The sequence below is a fragment of the Mustela lutreola genome, chromosome 4, assembly GCF_030435805.1.
Source record: "Mustela lutreola isolate mMusLut2 chromosome 4, mMusLut2.pri, whole genome shotgun sequence".
Lineage (NCBI taxonomy): Eukaryota > Metazoa > Chordata > Mammalia > Carnivora > Mustelidae > Mustela > Mustela lutreola.
In genome coordinates this window covers 35,248,716-35,270,280 of record NC_081293.1, presented here as the reverse complement: position 1 = coordinate 35,270,280, position 21,565 = coordinate 35,248,716, and the positions used below count along the sequence as shown (strand labels likewise).

Genomic DNA, 21,565 nt, shown 5'->3' with positions numbered 1-21,565 from the left:
GGGGTACAGCCAGTGTTACCAGAGTGGCGGTGATTTAGGCATAGTGTTTGGAACTTAACTTGCTTATTTTTAGTGTGAGTTGAGGAAGAGAGAAAGATTAACAGAGGACAAGTGAGGAAGTGGGTGGAGCTGAGAAAGCTCTGGGAAGCTTTGGTTTCCCTACTTTTTTCTCCTGTTGTTGTTTTGTTTTGTTTTTCTGGTATGAGTTTACTCTGTGGGTGAAGGATTCCTTTTTGCATTGCAAAAATGTTAGGCTGCTAAGCCTTACATGAAGGATTAGTTGTTCCTAAGTTGATATTTGTAACTTAGTGACATTTTGGTAAGCAGACAAAAAACATGTTTTGGGGAATGATTGTAGTAGACAAATATGCCTTTGAAAAATAGAAATTATTGAAATTTTATTAATTCAACTGAATTGAAGTCTATCTGAAGTCTGAGCCTAGTTATTAAAGAAAGCTCTATTCCAAATTAACTTGTTTTTTATCCACATGTTCTTATTAAAGAAGAGTAAATTGGTTGAGGAATTGTGATTGCATTAATCATACAATTTAAATGTGGTATTTTACGGTATAACAGTAATTTATTGATGCCATTATTTTTTTCTTTTTCTATGTTGTAAGATAAGTGAATAAAATTTCCTATGCCACCTTGCCTTCCTGTTGAGTGAACACCGAATTTTCTGTTTCAGGACTAACATTTTTTTTTATGTTAAGTAGGGTTAGTTTCAGTAATTTATAAGATCAATTGCATTGTGACTTTTTTGGTGTTAGAATTTTGTTTCAGAATCCCAATCCTTATTTCCTATTCTCCTTTGAAACAGGTGGTTTATATCACTTAAAGAAAGCAATTCCACTTGGACTGGTGCTACTTTGTTTGGGAGGGAAGTTCACACCTTGCAAGTAGCTAACTTTTCACATCTTCCTAGATGTCTGTCCAGCAGAGTTAGCACTTCTGATTTTGTAACCCAGCATCCTAATAGGAACAGTGAAAAAAGCATACAAAAAAGAAAAACAAAGTATCTTTACCCAGTAACAGGGCCTAAAAATAGTCTCCTTTGTAGACTAAACTCAGTTGAAGCCTCTCAGCTGATATGGCCCTCCCTGGTAATTTAGGTCAGTTTCTATAAAAAGTTGGTATAGGAGGCTATCTTAGATGTTTTTTATTTTAACTTAAAACACATAAATGTACATTTGTTCATCTGTCTTTTGACACAGTAGCCTTTGCTTGATACCAGAGGAAGCCACTCAATCTTTGTAGTTTTCTGTGCATTATAAGTAGTTCCTTGACTCATTGATACTGAATGATACATACATTATGCATTATATTAGGAGCACTTAACCTATTGCTGAAATATTTATCTTTGGATTTGAAAAATGCATTTCAGTGAGGTATGGCCCAAAGTATAGATTGCTGTGAGATATTGATCTGTATCTATATAGACCTATATGTTTATCAGAAATTACCAAATCAAGACCCTCAGTCTTTATTCATTCAGGTAGCTTTTATTCTTTGTCTATAGAGTATTTTATACCATATTTAAATTCACTACCTTTCCAGCAAATCCCTTCTTCCAAAAATGATGTAAGGATACTCTCAATCTGAGTAATAATTCTGTTATTTTTCCTAAGATTGTATGCTGTATTGGATCTAGTTTAGGAAAATATGTTTTCATCTGTCTAGATCAGCTCTGCCAGGAGAAACATAATGTAAATAATATGTAATTTAAAATTTTCTAATAGCTACATCAAAAAGAATAAAAATAAAGAGGTAAAGTTACTTTGAATAATATATTTTATTTAGCCCAATATATCCAGAAATTTACCATTTCAGTATTTAATCAGTGTAGCCACTGGCTGAACTACTCTACCTCTTTTTCATAGTATGTCTTTGAAAATTGTGTATTTTACATTTACTAGGTATCTGTTTGGATTAGCACATTTCAAGTGCTCCATGGCCCCCTTAGCAAATGGCCATATTAGTGTAGATCTGGATGGTATTTTCTTGTCCTCCCCAAATTTCTTAAATCCATTCTTAGTTTTAATTATTATTTATTCCTATTGTAGCAGTCCTCAAAGTGTTATCTTCCACATCCTTATAAAAGTCCATGAGGTTGAAACTACTTTTAGGGTACTAAGATGTTATTTGTCTTGTCTTATTTCCACTCATTCTCCTGAGTATAGAGTATAGTTTTCTAAAGCATACATGACTTGCTAGTCCAACAAATTGAATGCAGAAGCAGAAGAATCCAGCTGTCTTCTGGGAAACCAGATGTTAAAATAGATTTGCAAAATGTAATGCCCTTCTTCTCACTAAGATTTTTGTTGTTGTTTGAGAAAATATATTTTCCATTATGGGTTTATTGTTATCTTAAAAGAAATTGATACATGCAATAATTTTTAAGAGTGTATAGGGATCCTGAGTCCAGAAAGTTTGAGAACCACTACTATATGTTGAATTTTGTTTGTTTGCTTTATTTTTGACATTATTGATGACAAGTATTCTACACGTGTGTATTTTCTAAGTAACCAAGTATTATCGAACATCTTAGAATGCCGAATCATTATTTATTGTATGGAGCATTTTCTAAAATACATTACATACCCCTCAAAAAGAAGATTCTGAACACAATTTAGCATGTCCTGTTGACTGGATCCCTGTGACACCTTTGCATTTAGAACTGACCTCACTACAGAGCTCTATGCAGAGTCAATTTCTAGTGTTTGTCTCTTCAGTAAGTAAAACTTCTGCCTGTTGGCCTAAATAGCTAGACTGTAATATTAATTTTCACTTGATATAGTTTAAAATGCAAGCATTTCCCAACCTGTTCACAAAACTAGTTAAATATGTTTAAAATATATTATGAATAATGAATTTTATAGATATAAGAATTCAATTTAAAATATTTTTATTTTAAGACCCTAAGGTAGTGAGATATTATGGCTTTAAAAGGTGTTTCATGATGGAACAGAGCCAGCATATTATTCCTTTATCAGTGATTAGTTTAGAATGTGAACAAAAATGCTTTATCTTATACAGCAACTTTTGGGGAATAGAGGATTAGCAAGGTAATTTTATCAGAATTTTGAATATGATAGAACTTGGTATTAAGTACAAAGGATATCATAGATATCCTTCTTATTAGCACCTGATGAAAAATATGATAAAGAAATCAGAAATTTAACTCAGGTGTAGTTTGTTCCTCAGGAATTTAAAAATTTAAAATAAGATCAACAATATCATATGTTACCAATAGCAGAGCAGATAACCTAAGTATTTATTTACATTTTTAAAAATTATTTGTGATTATATATAGTCAAAGAGACCATTGAGGTCCATGGTAGGTATTTGTGAAATATGATTTTTGATTAGTTATGTAATTACTACATTAAATTTTTTGCTACTTACTGAATCTATGGTAGCCTCTGCCTAGAGTTAAGTCTACTATTTATTATGCCAGCTTTAAATATTTTGAGTTTTTTTCCTCAATGGATTCCTGGTGTTTTTTTCCCTGTGTTCCCTATTTGTGCTGATCTTCAATCTGTAACAGCTGGTTGGGTATCCTGTTACTCTCTATTCTTCAACACATCCAGCCCACTGCTTGTGGGCTGGCCACATTCCAGGGCTTCATCCTTAGTGTTCTCCTTCTGTAGGACTCCTAGATTGCATTTCCAAAACTCCTCAGGAAACCAGATGTAATAATTGTGGTAGATCCAATTCTTAGAAGACTTATAAAGAAATGTTCTCTAACCTTTAATTTAGTCTGATGTCTGATGTCAATACCCAATAGCTTCTTGAGTTGATTCTCTAATTTTTAGTTTACCATGGCAAAACATGCTGCCCTATTTTTTCTTGTGAAAGTATTAGGTTTTGTGGAAGATTTCTATTGTACAAGCTAGTGTAGGGCAATGGCTATTTTGTGAGTTTCCTTTTATTGATCTGTGGTGTACTGTCAGCCTCTGAAATTGCCGATGATTTGTATCAGGTCATTTCAAGTATTAATTATCAAGAACATAGCCATCTTAAAACAAGAGACTTGGTAGACCAAGGATTTTTTTCCATGTCATTAAATTTTTTTTTTTTTTTTTAATTACAAGCAACAGAAAGCTGGGCCATGTATGCTTCCCTTAGGAAAAAGGGGGATTTATTGGAATGATACATATACATAGATCAGAACCAAAAAGCAAACTGGAACAGAGATTGGCTGCTCTCTGTGCCCCTGCTATTCTTCCACTCTTGGCTGGCACTCCTTTCCGTATTCCTTCATCTAAAATCTGGAAAGACCTCCTTCTGATTACATACTAGGAAGCATCAATGCCCTTTATGCAAGACCACCCTAATGGGTAGCCACTCAGGCTACAGATGGCTGCCCTTTTGTTGAGTTCCTATCTCTACTTCCACCCATGGCCATTCCTGCACAAAAAATAGGAACAATGCTCTAGGGACTACAGAAGCAAACACTGGATACAGCAACCATGAAACAGGCTCAGTGTATCTTCCCTCAAACCTTTACACCCTTCCAGCCACTTGCCTTTCTTCCCTTCTGTAAAGCTTCTCGACAGAGCAATCCCTGCTCATTGCCTCCATTTCCTAACTTCCCACTCATTCACTAGTCCGGTTCATACAGTTTCTGCCACCACCATTCCCCTGAATCTGTTGTCTGCAGTGTCCCCAAGATTTCACAGTTATTCATTCTAGTAGGCATACTTTTGATCTAACCATTTTCCATTGTTTAACATCATTGACCACATTTTTTTCTTGAAACTTGATCCTCCCTTCATTTTTAACACATCACCTTTTCTTGGATTTCATATCTCCTTGGCTATTGATCCTTTATCTTCTTTGTCAGCTCATATCATGCAGGCCTCAGAGATACTGCAGATTTAGTTCAGACCCCTGCAATAAAGCAAAGATTACAATAAAGCAAGTCAAATCAAATTTTTTATATCCCACTGCATATAAAATTATGCTGACACTATACAGTAGCTTATTAAGTGTATAAAAGCATAATATCTAAAAAACAATGTACATGCCTTAACTTAAAAATACTTCATTGCTAAGAAATGCTGACCACCATCAGAGCATTTAGTGAGTCATAAATTTTTGCTGGTGGAGGATCTGGCCTTGATGTTGGTAACTACTGACTGGTGAACGAGGTTGGTGGCTGATGAAGGTTGGGGTGGCTATGGCAGTTTCTTCAAATAAGACAATACAGTGTTCTTCATCAGTTGACTCTCCCTTTCACAGATGATTTCTCTGCAGCATGTGATGTTGTTTGATAGCATTTAACCCACAATGGAACTTCTTTCCAAATTGAAGTCAATTGTCTAAAACCCTGCCTCTGTTTTCTCAACTATGTTTATGTACTAATCTACATCCTCTCTTGACATTTCCACAGTCTTCACCAGGACTAGATTCCATCTCAAGACATGATCCCAGGACCCTGGGATCAAGCCCCGCATCTGGCTCTCTGCTCAGCAGGGAGCATGCTTCCTCCTCACTCTCTGCCTGCTTGTGATCTCCGTCTGTGAAATAAAAAGAAAGAAAGAAAGAAAGAAAGAAAGAAAGAAAGAAACCACTTTCTTTGCTCATCCATAAGAAGTAACGCCTCATCTGTTAAAGTTTTATCATGTGATTGCAGTTCAGGCACATCTTAGGCTCCACTTCTAATTTTAGTTCTCTTGCTATTTCTACCACATTAGCAGTTACTTCCTCCACAGTCATGAAACCTTAAAGACATCCATGAGGGTTGGAATCCACTTCTTCCAAACTCCTGTGAATATTGCTATTTTGACCTCTTTCCATGAGTCACAGATGTTCTGAATGGCATGTAGAATGGTGAATCCTTTCCAGAAGTTTTCATTTGACTCTGCCCAGATCCATGAGAAGAATTCCTATCTAGGGCAGCTACGGCCTCATGAAACATATTTTTAAAATATGACTGAGAATTCAAAATGACTCCTTGATCCATGAGCTGTGGGCATGAAGATAGCGCTCAATTCATTCTCCGTCAGAGTTCCCGAGTGACCAGGTGCATTGTCAATGAGCAGTAATATTTTGAAAGATATCTTTTTTCTGAGCAGTAGCTCTCCACATTGGGCTTAAAATACTCAGTAAACCATGTTGTAAACTGATGTGCTGTCACCCAGGCTTTATTATTCCATTTATAGAAGACAGGCAGAGTAGATCTAGCATAATTTTTAAGGGCCCTAGAATTTTCAGAATGGTCAACAAGCATTGGCCTCAACTTAAAATCACCCTAGAAAGGGAATCAGCCTATCTTTTGAAACCAGATATTTACTTCTCCTTTCTACGAAAGTTTTAGATGACTATTCCTCCAGTAGAAGGCTATTTCATCTGAAATAACACTGAAAAACCTGTTGCTTAGTGCAGCCACCTTCTTGAATTAATGTACCTAAATCTTCTGGATAACTTGCTACAGCTTCTACATTAACATTCGCTGCTTCCCTTGCACTTTTAGGTTATGGAGATGGCTTCTTTCTTTAAACCTCATGATGCAACCTCTACTGGCTTCCTACATTTCTGTAGCTTCCTCACTTCTCCCAGCCTTTATAGAATTGCAGAGAGGTAGGGTCTCGCTCTGGAGTAGGTTTTGGCTTAAGGAAATGTTGTGGCTGGTTTGATCCTCTATCCAGATCTCTAAAACTTTCTCTAATATCAGCAGTAAGGCTGTTTTGTTTTCTTATCATTTGTGTGTTCACTGGAATAGCACTTTTAATTTCCTTCAAGAACTTTTCCTTTGTATTCACAACTTGGCTCTCTGGTGCAAGAGGCCTAGTTTTCAGCTTATTTCATACATCAGTATATCTCCTTCCCTAAGCTGAATCACTTCTAATTTTTGATATAAAGTGAGAGGTGTAAGTCTTGCTTTCACTTGAATACTTAGAAGCCATTATAGGGTTTTTAGATGGCCTAATTTCAATATTGTTGTGTCTCAGGGAATAGAGACTCCCATGGAGAAGGAGTGAGATGGGAGAACAGTAGGTCGGTGAAGCAGTCAGAACACACACATTTATCAATTAAGTTTGCCATTATTTATGGGTGTGGTTCTTGGTGTCCCAAAACAATTATAGTTGTAACTTCAAAGATCATCGATTATAGATCACCATAGTAATAATGATGAAAAAGTTTGAAATATTGCATGAATTATCAAAATGTGACACAGAGACACATAGTAAGCAAATGCTTTGGAAAAGTAGTGTTGATAGACTTTTTGATCCAGGTTTTCCCAAACCTTCAATTTGTAAAAATGCAGTATCTGCAAAATGCGATAAAGAGTGATAAAAGGAGGTATGCCTCTTTTCCCCACAGATCTGTCCTTCTATTAGTTTTGCACAACAGTTACTACATAACTGTGACATAATGATAACCCTGTAAGTTAGGGGAGATCCTTTATTTTGGCATTAGAAACATGCTTTTGCCTAGTGAGTGTTGATTCCTTTTCTGGTCACTCACAGATCATATTCTTACAAAACCCAGTCTAGAATTTTCAAGTTTTTACATATTCTTAAGTCATATAACCTCTGTTTATGGTGAGATGTCAAAGTTTGCCTGTTCTCCTGAACTTGGAAATAAAACATTTTACGTTGTTTATTTTGTAGTCTATGGGAGGGTTCCGTGATTCCCATTATGCTTCACATTTAGAGCAGAAGTAGCTGTTAGATTTTGCCATTGTTTTGGCCCAGACTTCCATGAATCTTCGTTCCCTATTCCTGTTGTTGTCTTGGTTCAGACTTTGTTTCCTCTGATATAAAGGTCCTCCAAGGCCTGGTTTGACTTCTAGTTTTCCTCCCTCTAGCCTCTTCTCTACACTGCTGACAGAGTAATCTTCTAAACATCCAGATGTGATCATGTCGCTCCCTGCTTAGAAGTCCTCAGTGATTTTTCCCTTTTCCTTCCACCCAGCACATCAGCTCTGCTCCATAGCTTGAGGGCTTCGTGATATGGCTCCTGCCTCTCTTTCCAGTCTCATCTAAACTGGGCCATTCTCCATTTCTGATTTTGGTTCAACCACACTGCTTCCTAAATCCTATATTGCTCAGCCTGAGGTAACAGTTAGCTGTCTTTGACAGTTACCAGTGAAAAAAAAAAACTGCCCTTGGTAGGTTAAATTATTGAAGATATTTAAAGCTAAGTCAACATAACTTCATTCCTGGGAGGCCATTCATTGATCTCATTTTATAAATTTGTTATTTTTATTAATTACTGTGTATATATGAAATATATATATATACACGAAATATATATATAAACAAAATATATAGTGATCAAATTTGACATTCGTTCCCACTAGTATTTAAGATGTTCTATAGCACAAAACAGCCAAGCAGCAAACTTGGCCCGAGTATTTAATAAAATTCTTATTTAACTATCCTAATATTTATAGTAAGGAATGATTTACTTTTACAAATATATAGTTTATTTTGATTTTATTTTCCTAAATCAACATACTAGTTCTGTGAATTTGAGTGTATTGCTACAATTTACCAAGATTTTGTAACTATTAGAGATTTGAATTGATAGCTGCAAAATGGACTTGTTTTTTTTTTTTTAAAGATTTTATTTATTTATTTGACAGAGAGAAATCACAAGTAGTCGGAGAGGCAGACAGAGAGAGAGAGAGAGGGAAGCAGGCTCCCTGCTGAGCAGAGAGCCCAATGCGGGACTCGATCCCAGGACCCTGAGATCATGACCTGAGCCGAAGGCAGCGGCTTAACCCACTGAGCCACCCAGGCGCCCCTGGACTTGTTGATCGAATCAGTTATTCACTATTTTTTATTATTCAGCGATTCCACAAGTGAGCTAAACAATGTTCTTTGGGACCCTCTTTTATTGAGAAGGAGTAGAGGAAGAAGTAGGAAAATAAACTATTGAGTCTTTCCTAGATTGCTAGGACACCATTTCCTTAGTATACACTTAGTTTTTCTCCTTATGTTGATTTCCTCTACTTACATGAGTTGTTCCTAAAGCTATCAAATTTCATTCAGCATATATTTGTAAAAGATGAGAAGGTAATAGTCACAAAGGGTTGTTGTGGAAACAAGCTGATATGTGTAACACACCTACTGTCACAGGATAAATTCTTAATAAGTGATAGCTACTATCTTAGAGACGTTGATATATGGTGGTTTAAGGATACAGACTTCAGGGTCATTCAGAGTTTGAATTCCTACTTACCATCTCTGTGAACTTGGGCTTGGTACTTCAGTTTCCTTATTCATAAAGTGGGGTGTAAATACATATCTCATAGGAATGGTATATGAAGGTACTTAATATAGCACCAGACCTGTAGCAAGTACGCAGTAAGTGACTTGTTTTACTATGCCGCTGTCATAGGAATAGCCATTTGTTGAGCCACTCATCACATTGTAGGTTTCGTATAAGACCCTAGATGATATGGTTTGATTCTAAAACCGGATTCATATCCTACACATATAAGATGATTTTAGTTAGGCAATATATATAATAGGCTGGATCACGTAGACTAATCCTAGCAGAAATATTAACCAGTCTTCAGTGAGCCTAAATCTAGTCAGTACACAAGCAAAATTTCTACTTGTGGCCCTATGAGAATGAATCGGTTGGCCCCATTTATCTCTAGGAGAGGAGGAAATGTGGGAGAGTCAGTTCTTGGTAATCATGAATGTTTTTGCTACATAGTGTATGAGCTGATTCTGAAAAGGCAAATGGAAATCAATTCAGTGGATTAAGAAGAAGGAGAGGAAAAGGAAACTATTGTGAAAGCAAAGAAATTACATTTAGAGTAAAGGAGTGAATATTAAGGAAGAAAGTTGTATTTTTTTTAAGATTTTATTTATTTATTTGACAGAGAGAGAGAGATCACAAGTAGACAGAGAGTCAGGCAGAGAGAGAAGGGGAAGCAGGCTCCCTGCTGAGCAGAGAGCCCTCATGACCTGAGCTGAAGGCAGCGGCTTAATCCACTGAGCCACCCAAGTGCCCCAAGAAGTTGTATTTTATTAAGCATCAGTAAGCTGGTAAGAGAGCTGAGAATAAACCCTGAGGTAGTTCTATAACTGAATATTGGCCTGGTAATATTTTATTTATAATTATAAAATATAGATAAATTACATATTATGGACCTTATGGTTATTATTTTGTGAAAAGTGTGTTAATGGATAGATTCTGTGCTATAGGAAGATTGCACTGTTAGATGCACCTGTGGATTCCTAAGGACTTAGTGTTATCTTTTTCTCCCCCATCACCTTTTTAACTCAAACTCATCACCTCACCCATCTCCCTTCTGCTAACCATCAGTTTGTTCTCTATAGTTAAAAGAGTATTTCTTGGTTTGCTTCTCTCTCCTTTTTCCCTTTGCTCATTTGTTTTGCTTCTAAAATTCCACATATGAGTGAAATCAAATGATGTTTGTCTTTCTCTGACTTATTTCACTTAGGATAATGCTCTTGAGCTCTATCCACATGGTTGAAAATGGCAAGATTTCATACTTTTTGTGGCTGAGTAATATTCCAACGTGTATTTATGCCACATCTTATTTATCCATTCACCAGTCAGTGGGCATTTGAGCTCTTTCCATAATTTGAATGTAGTAGATAATGCTGCTGTAAACATAAGGGTGTATGTATCCCTTTGAATTAGTATTTTTGTCTTCTTTGGGTAAATACCTAGTAATGTGATTGATGGGTGGAGTAGCTCTAGTCTGAACTTTCTGAGGAGCCTCCATACTGTTTTCCAGAGCGGCTCTGAGGAGCCTCCATACTGTTTTCCACATCCTCTCCAACACCTATTGTTTCTTGTGTTGTTATTAGCCATTCTGACAGGTACAAGGGGATACCTCATTGTAGTTTTGCTTTGCATTTCATTCATAAGTGATGTTGAGTATCTTTTCATATGTCCGCTGCCATCTGTATGTCTTCTTTGGAAAAATGTCTGTTCATGTCTTCTGCCCATTTTTAATTGGATTGTTCATTTTTGGGTGTTGAGTTTTTTAAGTTCTTTATAGATTGGGGTACTCACCCTTTATCAGATATGTCATTTGCAGATTTCTTCTCCTATTCCATAGGTTACCTTTTAGTTTTGTTGATTGTTTCCTTTGCTGTGCAGAAGCTTTTAATGTTATTGAAGTCCCATTAGTTTACTTTTGCTTCTGTTTCCCTTGCCTCCTGAGATGTGTTTATTAAGAAGTTGCTGCCGAGGCCAGAGGTTCCTGCCTGTGTTTTCAAGGATCTTTCATCCATTTTGAGTTTATTTTTGTGTGTGGTGTAAGAAAGTGGTCCAGTTTCATTCTTCTGCATGTGGCTGTCCAAATTTCCCAACACCATTTGTTGAAGAAACTGTCTTTTTTCCATTGGATATTCTTTCCTGCTTTGTCGCAAGTTAGTTAACCATACAGTTGTGGGTTTATTTCTCGGTTCTTGATTCTGTTCCATTGATCACATTATGTGTCTGTTTTCATGCCAGCCCCATACTGTCTTGATCACTACAGGTTTGTAATATAACTTGAAGTCTGTAATTTTGATGCCTCCAGGTTTGCTTTGCTTTTTCAAGATTGCTTTAGGTATTCAAGGTCTTTGGTATTTCCATACAAATTTTAGGATTGTTCTAGCTCTTTAGGGAAAAAAATGCTGTTAATATTTTGGTAGGGATTGCATTAAATATGTAGGTAAGTTGCTTTGGGTTGTGTAGATATTTTAACAGCATTTGTTGTTCCAGTCCATGTGCATAGAATATCTTTCTATTTCTTTGTGTCACCTTCAATTTCTTTCATTGGTGTTTTATAATTTTCAGAGTACAGGCTTTCACCTCTTTGGTTAGGTTTATGCCTAGATAGCTCATTATTTTTGGTGCAATTCTATATGGAATTGATTCCTGAATTTCTCTTTCTGCTGCTTCGTTAGTGGTATATGGAAATGCAACAGATTGCTGTACATTGATTTTGTGTCCTGTGACTTTACTGAATCGTTTTTCAGTTCTAGCAGTTTTTTGGTGGAGTCTTTCAGGTTTTTTATGTTTACTATCATGTCATGTCCAAAGAGTGAAAGTGTTACTTCTTTACTGATTTGGATGCCTTTTATTTCTTTGTGTTGTCTGACTGCTGTGGCTAGGGCTTCCATTACTATGTTAAATTAACAGTGGTGAGAGTGGACATTCCTGTCTTCTTCCTGACCATAGAGGAAAAACTCTCAATTTCTCCCCATTTAGGATGATATTAGCTGTGGGTTTTTCACCTATCACCTTTTATTATATTAGCATTATCTGTTTTAATCCTGGTACACCCAAAGTGTAGTCACGGTGCATAGAAAGAAATGAGCTCTAAAGGTTTTATCTTTTTACCTGAACTGCTAAAGTTGCATCAAAAGAAAAGAAAACCTTCAATGAATCAACATATGAAATTTCACATGCATGTTAACTATTGAAAATAATATTTGTGGAGCTCATAAAAATAGTGTTACCTAAACACAAATGTAAAAGAGCCATTAACATGAGTGGAGCATGTACAGTGTACGAGGGGCCATGCCAGTTACTTGATACCCATTATCTCAGAGAGACCTCATAGTAACCCCATAAGGAAGATACTATTTATATCCCTGTTTCCAAACTTTATCAATTTATAGGCATGATACAACTATTTTCATTTTATATTTAAAACAATTTGGTCCTAAAAAAGGTAAGTCAGTGTTATATATTTTATCTGTATATCATGTATCTATCATCAAATTAAAATCTCTGTTTAAGTGTTTATGATTTCTGCAATAAAATAGTTTAAATATAGCTAGTGGGAATTATACTGCAATGTTAACTTCTCTGTTTTTAGGGTTTGGACAGAGGATCCAAAGGCCAAATTTCCACTTTTAGCAGTTTTATTTCAACTGTTAACCAGAAGAAAGAAGCCGCTGAAAACAGAAGTTCACCTACACATCTTGTTTTCCCTAACATCAAGAATGGTAAAATAATAATGACTATTGAAAGTACACATAGTCTTTATATTTTGGCTGAAAAAGTATTATCAAACTATTAAAAAGTAGTTTTTTGGTAGATTAAATTAATTAATACAATATGAAAAAGAAATAAGCTGTATAAATATTTACACAAAGGAGCAAAATTGTTATTTTTAGGTGACTGTTACCTAGGGTAAGGTATGAATGACATACAAAGCTTGTGAATAATAGAATTTGATTAGGCAGCCAGACACCTTACAAATATATGAAAATTCAGTAGATTTCCTTTATTTGAAGAATAATCAATTAGAAGACTTGATGGAAAATAATGAAATACTTAGAAATAAACCTAAAAGAAAGTGAGCTAAACCTGTATGAAAAACTTTATCAAAAGACTAAAAGGTCATGGGATGGAAAAACATGAAGGTGTCAGGTATACTCAGTTTACTCTCTACATTTAATACATTTTTCAGCAGTTTTGTGTGGGGGGCAGGTAGGATCTTAAGACAATGATGGCCTATGTGATCTATAAGAATCAGTGTCCAAGAAGATGCAATGTAATGAGGAAGCCCATTTCTCTGTAGTACATATATTATAAAGCTATTATATTTGCAGTGCTGCCACAAAGACAGCCAAATAGATCAGTAAAAAATGTAGTATATAAGTGGTATTCAATTATTCAAAAATGGAATTAGGATGACTAGTTAACCTATTAAAAATAATAACTTGGGATTTTTTTTTTTTTAACTACAGAAGTACTAGAAGAAAACACAAGAGGTTGTTTATATATATAAAAAAAAATCTCTTGGCATGATAATGCCAAAAGCCATAAAACAAAAAATTGACAAGTTTGAGTATATAAGAAAATTTAAAACTTCCATGGGAACTTTTTAAAATCCTAAAGTATAAACATCTACAAATGTCATAGTCTGTGAAAAACATATCCTTGATCATAAAGACTATTAATAAAACAATAAAAGGAACATCCCAATGAAGAAAAGGCAAGGGATCTGAGCAGACTAATCAAGAGGAAATGTGAGCAATAACTACACATGTGAAAGGTTGCTCGATCTCACTTGTATTTATAAAGAAGTACAAGCTACAATAAGAAGTTAACATTTTCCTCTGCAGTTGCAGAGAATGAAAGGATTTATATCTGTGATGTTGTCTAAGGAATGTGAAAATTGGCACTTTTATGAATGGGTGGCTTGGAGTACTACACCTCTATTAAGAAAAATATGGTATTTGTATAAAGTGTCTAGAAGTGCCCACAATACACTGTAAAATGAAAAACACAAGTTACATATAATAGGTCGACGATGACTCCAGGTTTTTAAGAGTAGGGAAACATTTATACTTCTTCAAGCATATAAAGAGGTATGGAAGCATGCCCACCAGTCAGTTTAATGGTTTCCTCAGGAAAGTAGAACTGGCTGTATATTATAAATATGCTTTATTTCTTTATACAACTCTGTATTGTTTTGTCACAGGAAATTTCCATTACTTGCCTAATTTTAAGTTCTCTTGACCTGTAACAAAAAAAATCTGTGAAGGTTTAAATGTCCCTGTACCCAAACAACACAAAATAAACCTAGAAATGTTTAAGGACATAGTTTTTGGTAAATTCCTTGTGTCCGTAGCTGTGTGTGGCATAAATTATTCTCACACAGATTTTCATTTGACAGTCGATGCTCGTGCTAGACCCATATTCTGCACTTTTGCAGGTCAGTATTTACCTTATTTCATTTATCAACCTTTGCCTTTGATGACTTCTTTCTTCTCTTATTTATGCACTCATGGTGCGCGCATGCTCGCGCGCGCGAGCGCGCACACACACACATATTCTTTCACCTCAGGCTCACTCCAAGGAGCCACTAGTCAGTCCCCCAGCCCACAGCAAAACAAAGCAAAGCTGTAATTACGGTACCATTAAAGAAAGAAAGAAAGAAAGTAAGCCTATTTGATGGGGAGAGGAGTTGAGAGAAATGATACATATTTTAGACTTGTTAACTGGATAACAACTATAAGTTATATTTGTGTATTATTTGTGTATACGTTACCTTATTTGAGCCTTGCAACAATCACATAAAATAGAATAGATACTAGAATTCCTGTTCCATTCGTTTTCTATTTATATATAACAAATTACCACAAACCTAATGGTTTAAAAGCAACACCCATTTATTAGCTGATGGCTCTTTAAGTCAGAGGTCCTGGTGAGTGTGACTGGGTTTTCTGCTCAGGGTTTAACAGGGTGTTGGCTGGGCTGGACTCTGTGGGAAGAATCCTCCTCCAAGCCTCTTCAGGTTGCAGGCAATCCCTGCCGGCTGCAGCCGGGGCTGCTCTCAGCTCCTAAACAGACCATTTACACAGTCTGCCACCTCCTCCCACAGACCTTGCTGAGTGCTGTAGCTTCCTGTTGGAAGGCCAGCAGCAGGAGCCCTCGTGTTGAATCCCTTTCATGTTTCCAATCTCTCTGACTTTGTCTTTTGCAGCCAGTGGGAGAAAATTCTGTGCTTCTAAAGGTCTCATGTTGTTAGGTTTTGCCTACCTTGATAATCTCCCTATTTTAACCTCAGCCAGTTATTTATATCTACACAGTCTCTTTTGTCATGCAATATAATGTAATCCTGACAGAACACCAGAAAGCTGAGACTCATGGGGGCCATCTTAGTTTCTATTTATCACACCATGTTATAAGTATGGAAACAGGCTGAGAGAGGGTAAATTAGTTGGCTGGGGTCACTGTTAAGTGTTAGAACCAAAATCCAGTCCACATTTTGTGACAACAAAACTCTTGTTCCTCTATCTGACAGATAGAGGAAATTCCTGATTGACTTGTTTCTCTTTCCTGATTAATCATATCACATTAATCATACAACTCTAATTACATCATCTTCATACTCCCTAATGCTTCCAAAATTAAATAAAAAATTTTTACCTTGACACTCAAGGACGTTCAAAATATGACAGCTTTTCAATGTTAGCTCCCACTTTTCTCCTACATATAACTACATTTTTGCTATTCTTTTGGATGCCTCATACCTTACCTCAGAGATTTTGCCAGCTTGTTCCCACTGCCTGGAATGCACTCTTCCCTCTTTTCTACCTGACACATCCTTATCTATCCTTCAAAGCTACTTCTTTATTAAACCTTTGCTGATTCTCTCCAACCAGATATAGTTCTTCCCTTCTTTGACTTTCCAATTAGGTTTTCTTTTGTTATTACCTTTTATCAAGTCACCCAGTCTTATGTATTATCATTTGAATACTATAATCTCAGTTTGTTCCGTGAAGGAATAAAACCTTTGTAATCCCCTCAGGCTCTAGGCAGTTCCCTTGTCCAGCAGTGATTCTTAGAAGTATAGTTGACCAGTTAGCTGACTCTTGAATGACATAGGTTTGAACTGCATAGGTCCACTTATATGCAGATTTTTTTCAGTAAATACTGTACAGTACAGTGAATGTATTTTCCTTGTGATTTTCTTAACATTTTATTTTCTCTAGCTTATTATTTTAAGACTTTGTTACATACAACATACAAAATATGTGTTAACCAATAGTTTATGTCATCAGGAAGGCTTCTAGTTAATAGTAGGCTATTAGTAATTAAGTTTTTGGGGAGTCAAAAGTTATATATGGATTTTCAACTGCATGAGGGGTTGGTGCCCCTGACCCCCCACATTGTTAAAGGGTCAACTCTATTGCATAGAGCCAAACAAGAGACAACCCAGGACAGAGGAAATAGCTCTCAGAGTGAATGTGCCAAAGCAGTGACAGCAGCCACAGCAGCAGCTTCATTCAATGCTTACTCTGCCACTCATGGTTCTGAATGTGGTACATATAGGAAGGGAATTCATTTAGTCCTTACAGCCACTGAAGGATGGAATCCTTCTCCTATTTCAAAGGTAAGGAAACTTAAGCCACAGAGAGTTTTAAGTGGCTTGCCCAGAGTGAACTTACCTAGCTAATGAAATGGCAGACATAGAAAAAGGAAGAGAACCAAGGATAGTTTTGGATAATACCTTCATTAAAAGAAGAGTTGGTGAAAGAAAAGAAAGTGAGTCCTGAAGGAGGGAAATGAACAACGTTGGGCTGTAACTTAGAAATCCAGGAAAAAGCAGGGCACCTGGGTGTCTCAGTCAGTTAAGCATCCAACTCTTGGTTTCCGCTCAGGTCATGATCTCATGGGTTGTGAGATCAAGCCCCACGTGGAGCCCTGTGTCAGGCTCCAGGTTCAGTGGAAGGTCTACTTGAGCTTCTCTCCCTCTGTCTATCCCACAACGTGCACGCATGCATTCTCTCTTTTTCTCTAAAATAAATAAATCTTTAAAAAAAAAAAAAAAGGGTGGGGAGAGAGAGAGACAAATCAAGGGAAAAGAAAATTTAAAGAAGATGATATAGTGTCATTGCTAAGTGAGAACAAGAAGAGTAAGCACTGAGACAACAAAGCAAAGGATTTGTTGTTAATGTGTTTATTGATGACTTTTAAGAGAATGGTTTCAGTAGGATGGTATGAGGAGAATTTAAACTGTAGACGGTTAAGAGGCAGATTAATAGCAAGGCTATGGGGGCAATGTAGACTGCCCAGATTCAACTGAAGCTTAGCTGTACTGAAAGAAAAGCAGGGTCTTGCAGAGCAGTGTGGTCAAGGAAAGAATCTCATAAAGAGAGAGACTAAAACTGCAGTAGGAAAATAGAATAATAAAATGAACTAGTAGAATAGAGAAGTGGTATGAGGATAGAACCAAAGAAAAATGCAAAGCGTAGGGGTTGGGATGTCAGCACCAGCAAGGTTACAAGAGCTCTCATGACTCACTACAGAATTGAGGGAAGAGAGGAAGTAGGAAGAGGAAATGGAAGTAGAAAACTCAGTTCTTCTTGCATTGAATTCACTAATCTCCTTGGAGGGTGTATCAGTTTCTTCCTGCTGCTGTAACATAGAACACAAACTTGATAGCTTAAAACAACAGAATTTTTTCTCTTATGGTTCTGGAGGCTAGAGATCTGAAATCCAGGCATTGGTAGAATTGGTTCCTTTTGAAGGTTCTCAGAATCTGTTCCATGCCTCTGTCCTCTGGTAATTACCAGCAATCCTTGCTGTCTCTTGCCTTGTAGATGCGTCTCTCCAATCTTTGCCTCTCCCTTCACGTGGCATTTTCTCCTGTATTCTTTCTGTGTTTCCCTTTTTTTGTAAGGATACCAGTCATTGAATTAGGACCTACCCTAATCCAGTATGTCTTCGTCTTAATTTGTTTGCATCTACAAATTGTCAAATAAGGTCACATTCACAGGTCATAGGAGTTAGGACTTCAAAATATCTTCAAACATATCTATTTCACAGACACAGTTCAGCCCACAACAGTTTTAAGAATCTTAAGAACATTGAAATGACTCCTATGGAGAATGATAGTCAAAAAGAAAGTCATGACTATCTCTAACTTTTTTTGTTTGGACTCTGTTCAGATTCAATAGCTTTTGCTTCCACACTGATTCCTTTATTCCATTTTGTCTATACTGAAATCCTGATATCTGAACCAACTTGTTTGCTCACAACTTACCTGCCTCCTATTAGGTAGATGTGTGACTCTGAATGAGTCCCCACCACTTGTCTGTTTCCCTCTCATCTGTGCCGGTCTTATGGAATCTAGACTCAGCCCCAACCTGAACTTGGAGTATTTGTATATACCACTCTAGAGGAATAGCCCTCTTCGCAGACTTCTTTTCCTTTATTGGAACTCCTAGTGCTGACTTCTCCTAGCTGTTCTGTCTGGATGTCCCCTGGATTCAGGTACGACTTGGAGTTCCTATCTCAGGGCTGCTGCATAAAGAATTCCTTTACTGAATGGGAAGTTAGACTAAGTCTTTCCAATGTAAGCATGTTTATAATTCTTTGATCTTTCAGGAAGCCTCTTTTACTTGCCAGTAAGATTATTTCCTCAAAGATGCATCATTCTTGGCAGTTATTACAGTTTCCTCCCTCTTCTCTGGTAGCAGGACCTATGCTGGGTATTCTCTAACAGCTTGTCTTCCCATCTGATCTTCAAGTGGTATTAGAGAAGCTGCAAAAGCCCAGCGTGGGTTTACCTAACAGCTGAGGGATGCCTTTCCTCCCTGTAGATCACATGACTAGGTCTGCCTGTCGAGTTGGCTGTCCTTTTGGAGATCAGAGAAGTGTAGGAGTTTTACCTACTACAACAGCTGTTAGGGATGATACATCTTCAGAGAAACAATATAAATGGTAAGTAATGATGGAGGGGGGATTAGCACTATGTTCTCTCTTACTCTTTTGTATCTTCTTTCTAAAGTGATTATGCCCCTGTCAGACTTCTTTAAAACATCTTTAAACAGCCCAGAACAGCTTTAAAAGCGATGAAACAGTTTCTCCCCATCTCTTGTATAATGTCTTTGCACTCTTGGTAATTCAGAAAAGCGTAGACAGGAACTCTAAGTTTATCTCGAGGGCACTGTTTCTCTTCCAGCTCAGTGCCTTTCATGAGTTTACTCTAAAAGAGCCCTGATAGGACATCGTGAGCCCTGCAGTTTTCTGCCTAATTCTGGAGAAATACATCCCATGATCTTTGCCACTCTGAAATAGCTCATGGAAAAACAAAGTGGTCTTTAGCTCAAATGGGTGATTGGATCGGTGTGTGGTGGTGTCCTATGATTTCTACACAGGTAAAGTACCACAGAGTTTTCACAGTTCCTCCAAGAGCAACTTTAGAGGCAGACAGAGAAACAAGCTGTTAGAAGAAACCCAGCGCAGGACTTGCCATCTGGGGAGAGAAAAAGACTTGAAATAGCTGCTTTAAGAATCTTACCCTAGAAGAATTATCTCCAAAGCCTCAAATGACCCCATCTCCAGGTTTCTGTGGAGAATGAACTGATTTTAGACTAAATCTCCAAAATCCTTCTCTGAGTCAGAGTGAGTACCTTAGACTTGACTTTCCTAACTGTGCCAGCAGGAGAAGAATATCTACTGAGAACTTAGAGTACCCTGCTGCATTTATCTGTTCACTTATCTGTCTCTTTACTAGTCTGGAGTAAATTCTTAAGCTTCTGTTTTAAAGAGGGCAAGCGCTCTTCTTTTTATTTTTTTATATTGAAGTTAATTTTTTGAATAGGTAACATTTGTGTGTCTCAAAGAATCAAAACTATAAATAGTATGTTTCAGATGTCTCATTTTTATTTCTTCCCTGCTGTCTTACTATATTCTTTCTTGTGTTTCTTTATCCAGAGGAAAGCAAAAATAAATGTACATACATTCTCATTTCCTGTCTCTTCTTAAAGAAAAGGTAACTGCATATACATTGCCCTGCACCTTGTTTTTAGTGTACCCTGGATATTTTTCTATATCAGTACATAAAGAGCTCCCTTATTCTTTTTTATAATTATACATCACTCATAGGATATATTATAAATTATTTAATAAAGATCCTATTAAAAGAAATGAATTGTGTCCATTCTTTTACTAAACAATGCCACAGTGAATGAATCTGTACATACGTCTTTTTGTGTTTTCTGAGATATTCCTGGAAGTAGGATTGTTGGGTCTCAGAGTAAATGCATCTACATTCTCCTTGAATTTTTAATTCATTTGTGTATCTCCAGGATCCAGCCTCTATGGTAGGTACATAGAGTCTTTACTCAGAAAATAGTTTGCTGAATGAGGAAATGTATGGGAGACAGTTTTTCTAGATTTCTGGTCAGTTTTCTCTCCTGGAATGTCAGACCTGTCTCTGTAATAAATTCTCCAGTATAAGGCATCTGTTCCACTAGAGGTAACCTTCTGGAAAAAGGACTTTTGAATATTTTTATAACTAGACCCATAAAAGAACATTTCACCTATGTTTTTGTTGTAGTTTTACAAACATAAACATGACTGAACTTAGTAAAAAGTACATCTCCCAAAACTAATGAATCTATTACAATATATTTAGCTCTGGTGGCTAAAGTCCTGTGAGTCAGATTTTTTCCCCCTCTTTCTTCCTTTCTCTCTCCCACCTTCTATTTTATTTTTTGCCAAATGTTCAGAAAAGTCGCCCTATAGACAATGATGTAAACATCACCTGTTATGACTAATCCACTCTGGTCTTCTTGTTTCAGTTGCTGCCACTACCGACGTAGTGAGGCATCCTTCAGTTTGTAGCTCATTTATTTCCTGCCTGGCACCCACACACTCTAAATTATGATATTAAATAAGAACTGAACATTTGAGTTAATTACCACCAGTAAGTGTCATTGTGACCTTAGACATTACACTTAGCCTTCATGAGCCTTCATTTGCTCATTTATAGAATGAGGAATTGGGGCATTATGTGTTGTAAAATATCCTCTACACCAAAGTTTTATGATTTAAAGTGTTTATTTTGTTTGATCCTTGTTGAGTTGTTGTTTTTTTTTTTTTGACATTTCATAATTTCCCAGGTCCTACTTCCATGTAAATTTAGGATTCAGTTTTGCTACTTGTTTTTATACATGGTAGAAGGTTTGGCATTATTCGATAGTGGAAAAAACATGGGTGTTGTAACTTATCCGGATGGGTTTGAATCCTGGCTCCATAACTTATGATCCTGGAAAATTTATTTAACCTCTCTGTGCTCGTTTTTTCCATCTGTAAAATAGCATAA

General features: G+C 36.6%; 1 protein-coding gene across 5 annotated transcripts in view; it reads left to right on the top strand.

Annotated features, from left to right (window-relative positions):
- Nucleotides 1-21,565, top strand: part of HECTD2 (HECT domain E3 ubiquitin protein ligase 2) — a 72,475-nt gene that overhangs the window by 6,906 nt on the left and 44,004 nt on the right. For all 5 annotated transcript variants that reach the window (XR_009352531.1, XM_059169473.1, XM_059169472.1 and 2 more), the window contains exon 2: nucleotides 12,812-12,941. Coding sequence is in view for 4 of the 5 variants with exons in the window: in XM_059169473.1 (XP_059025456.1) it covers nucleotides 12,812-12,941 (130 nt within the window). In the remaining variant the exon portion in view is untranslated. The remainder of the gene's footprint in view (nucleotides 1-12,811; nucleotides 12,942-21,565) is intronic.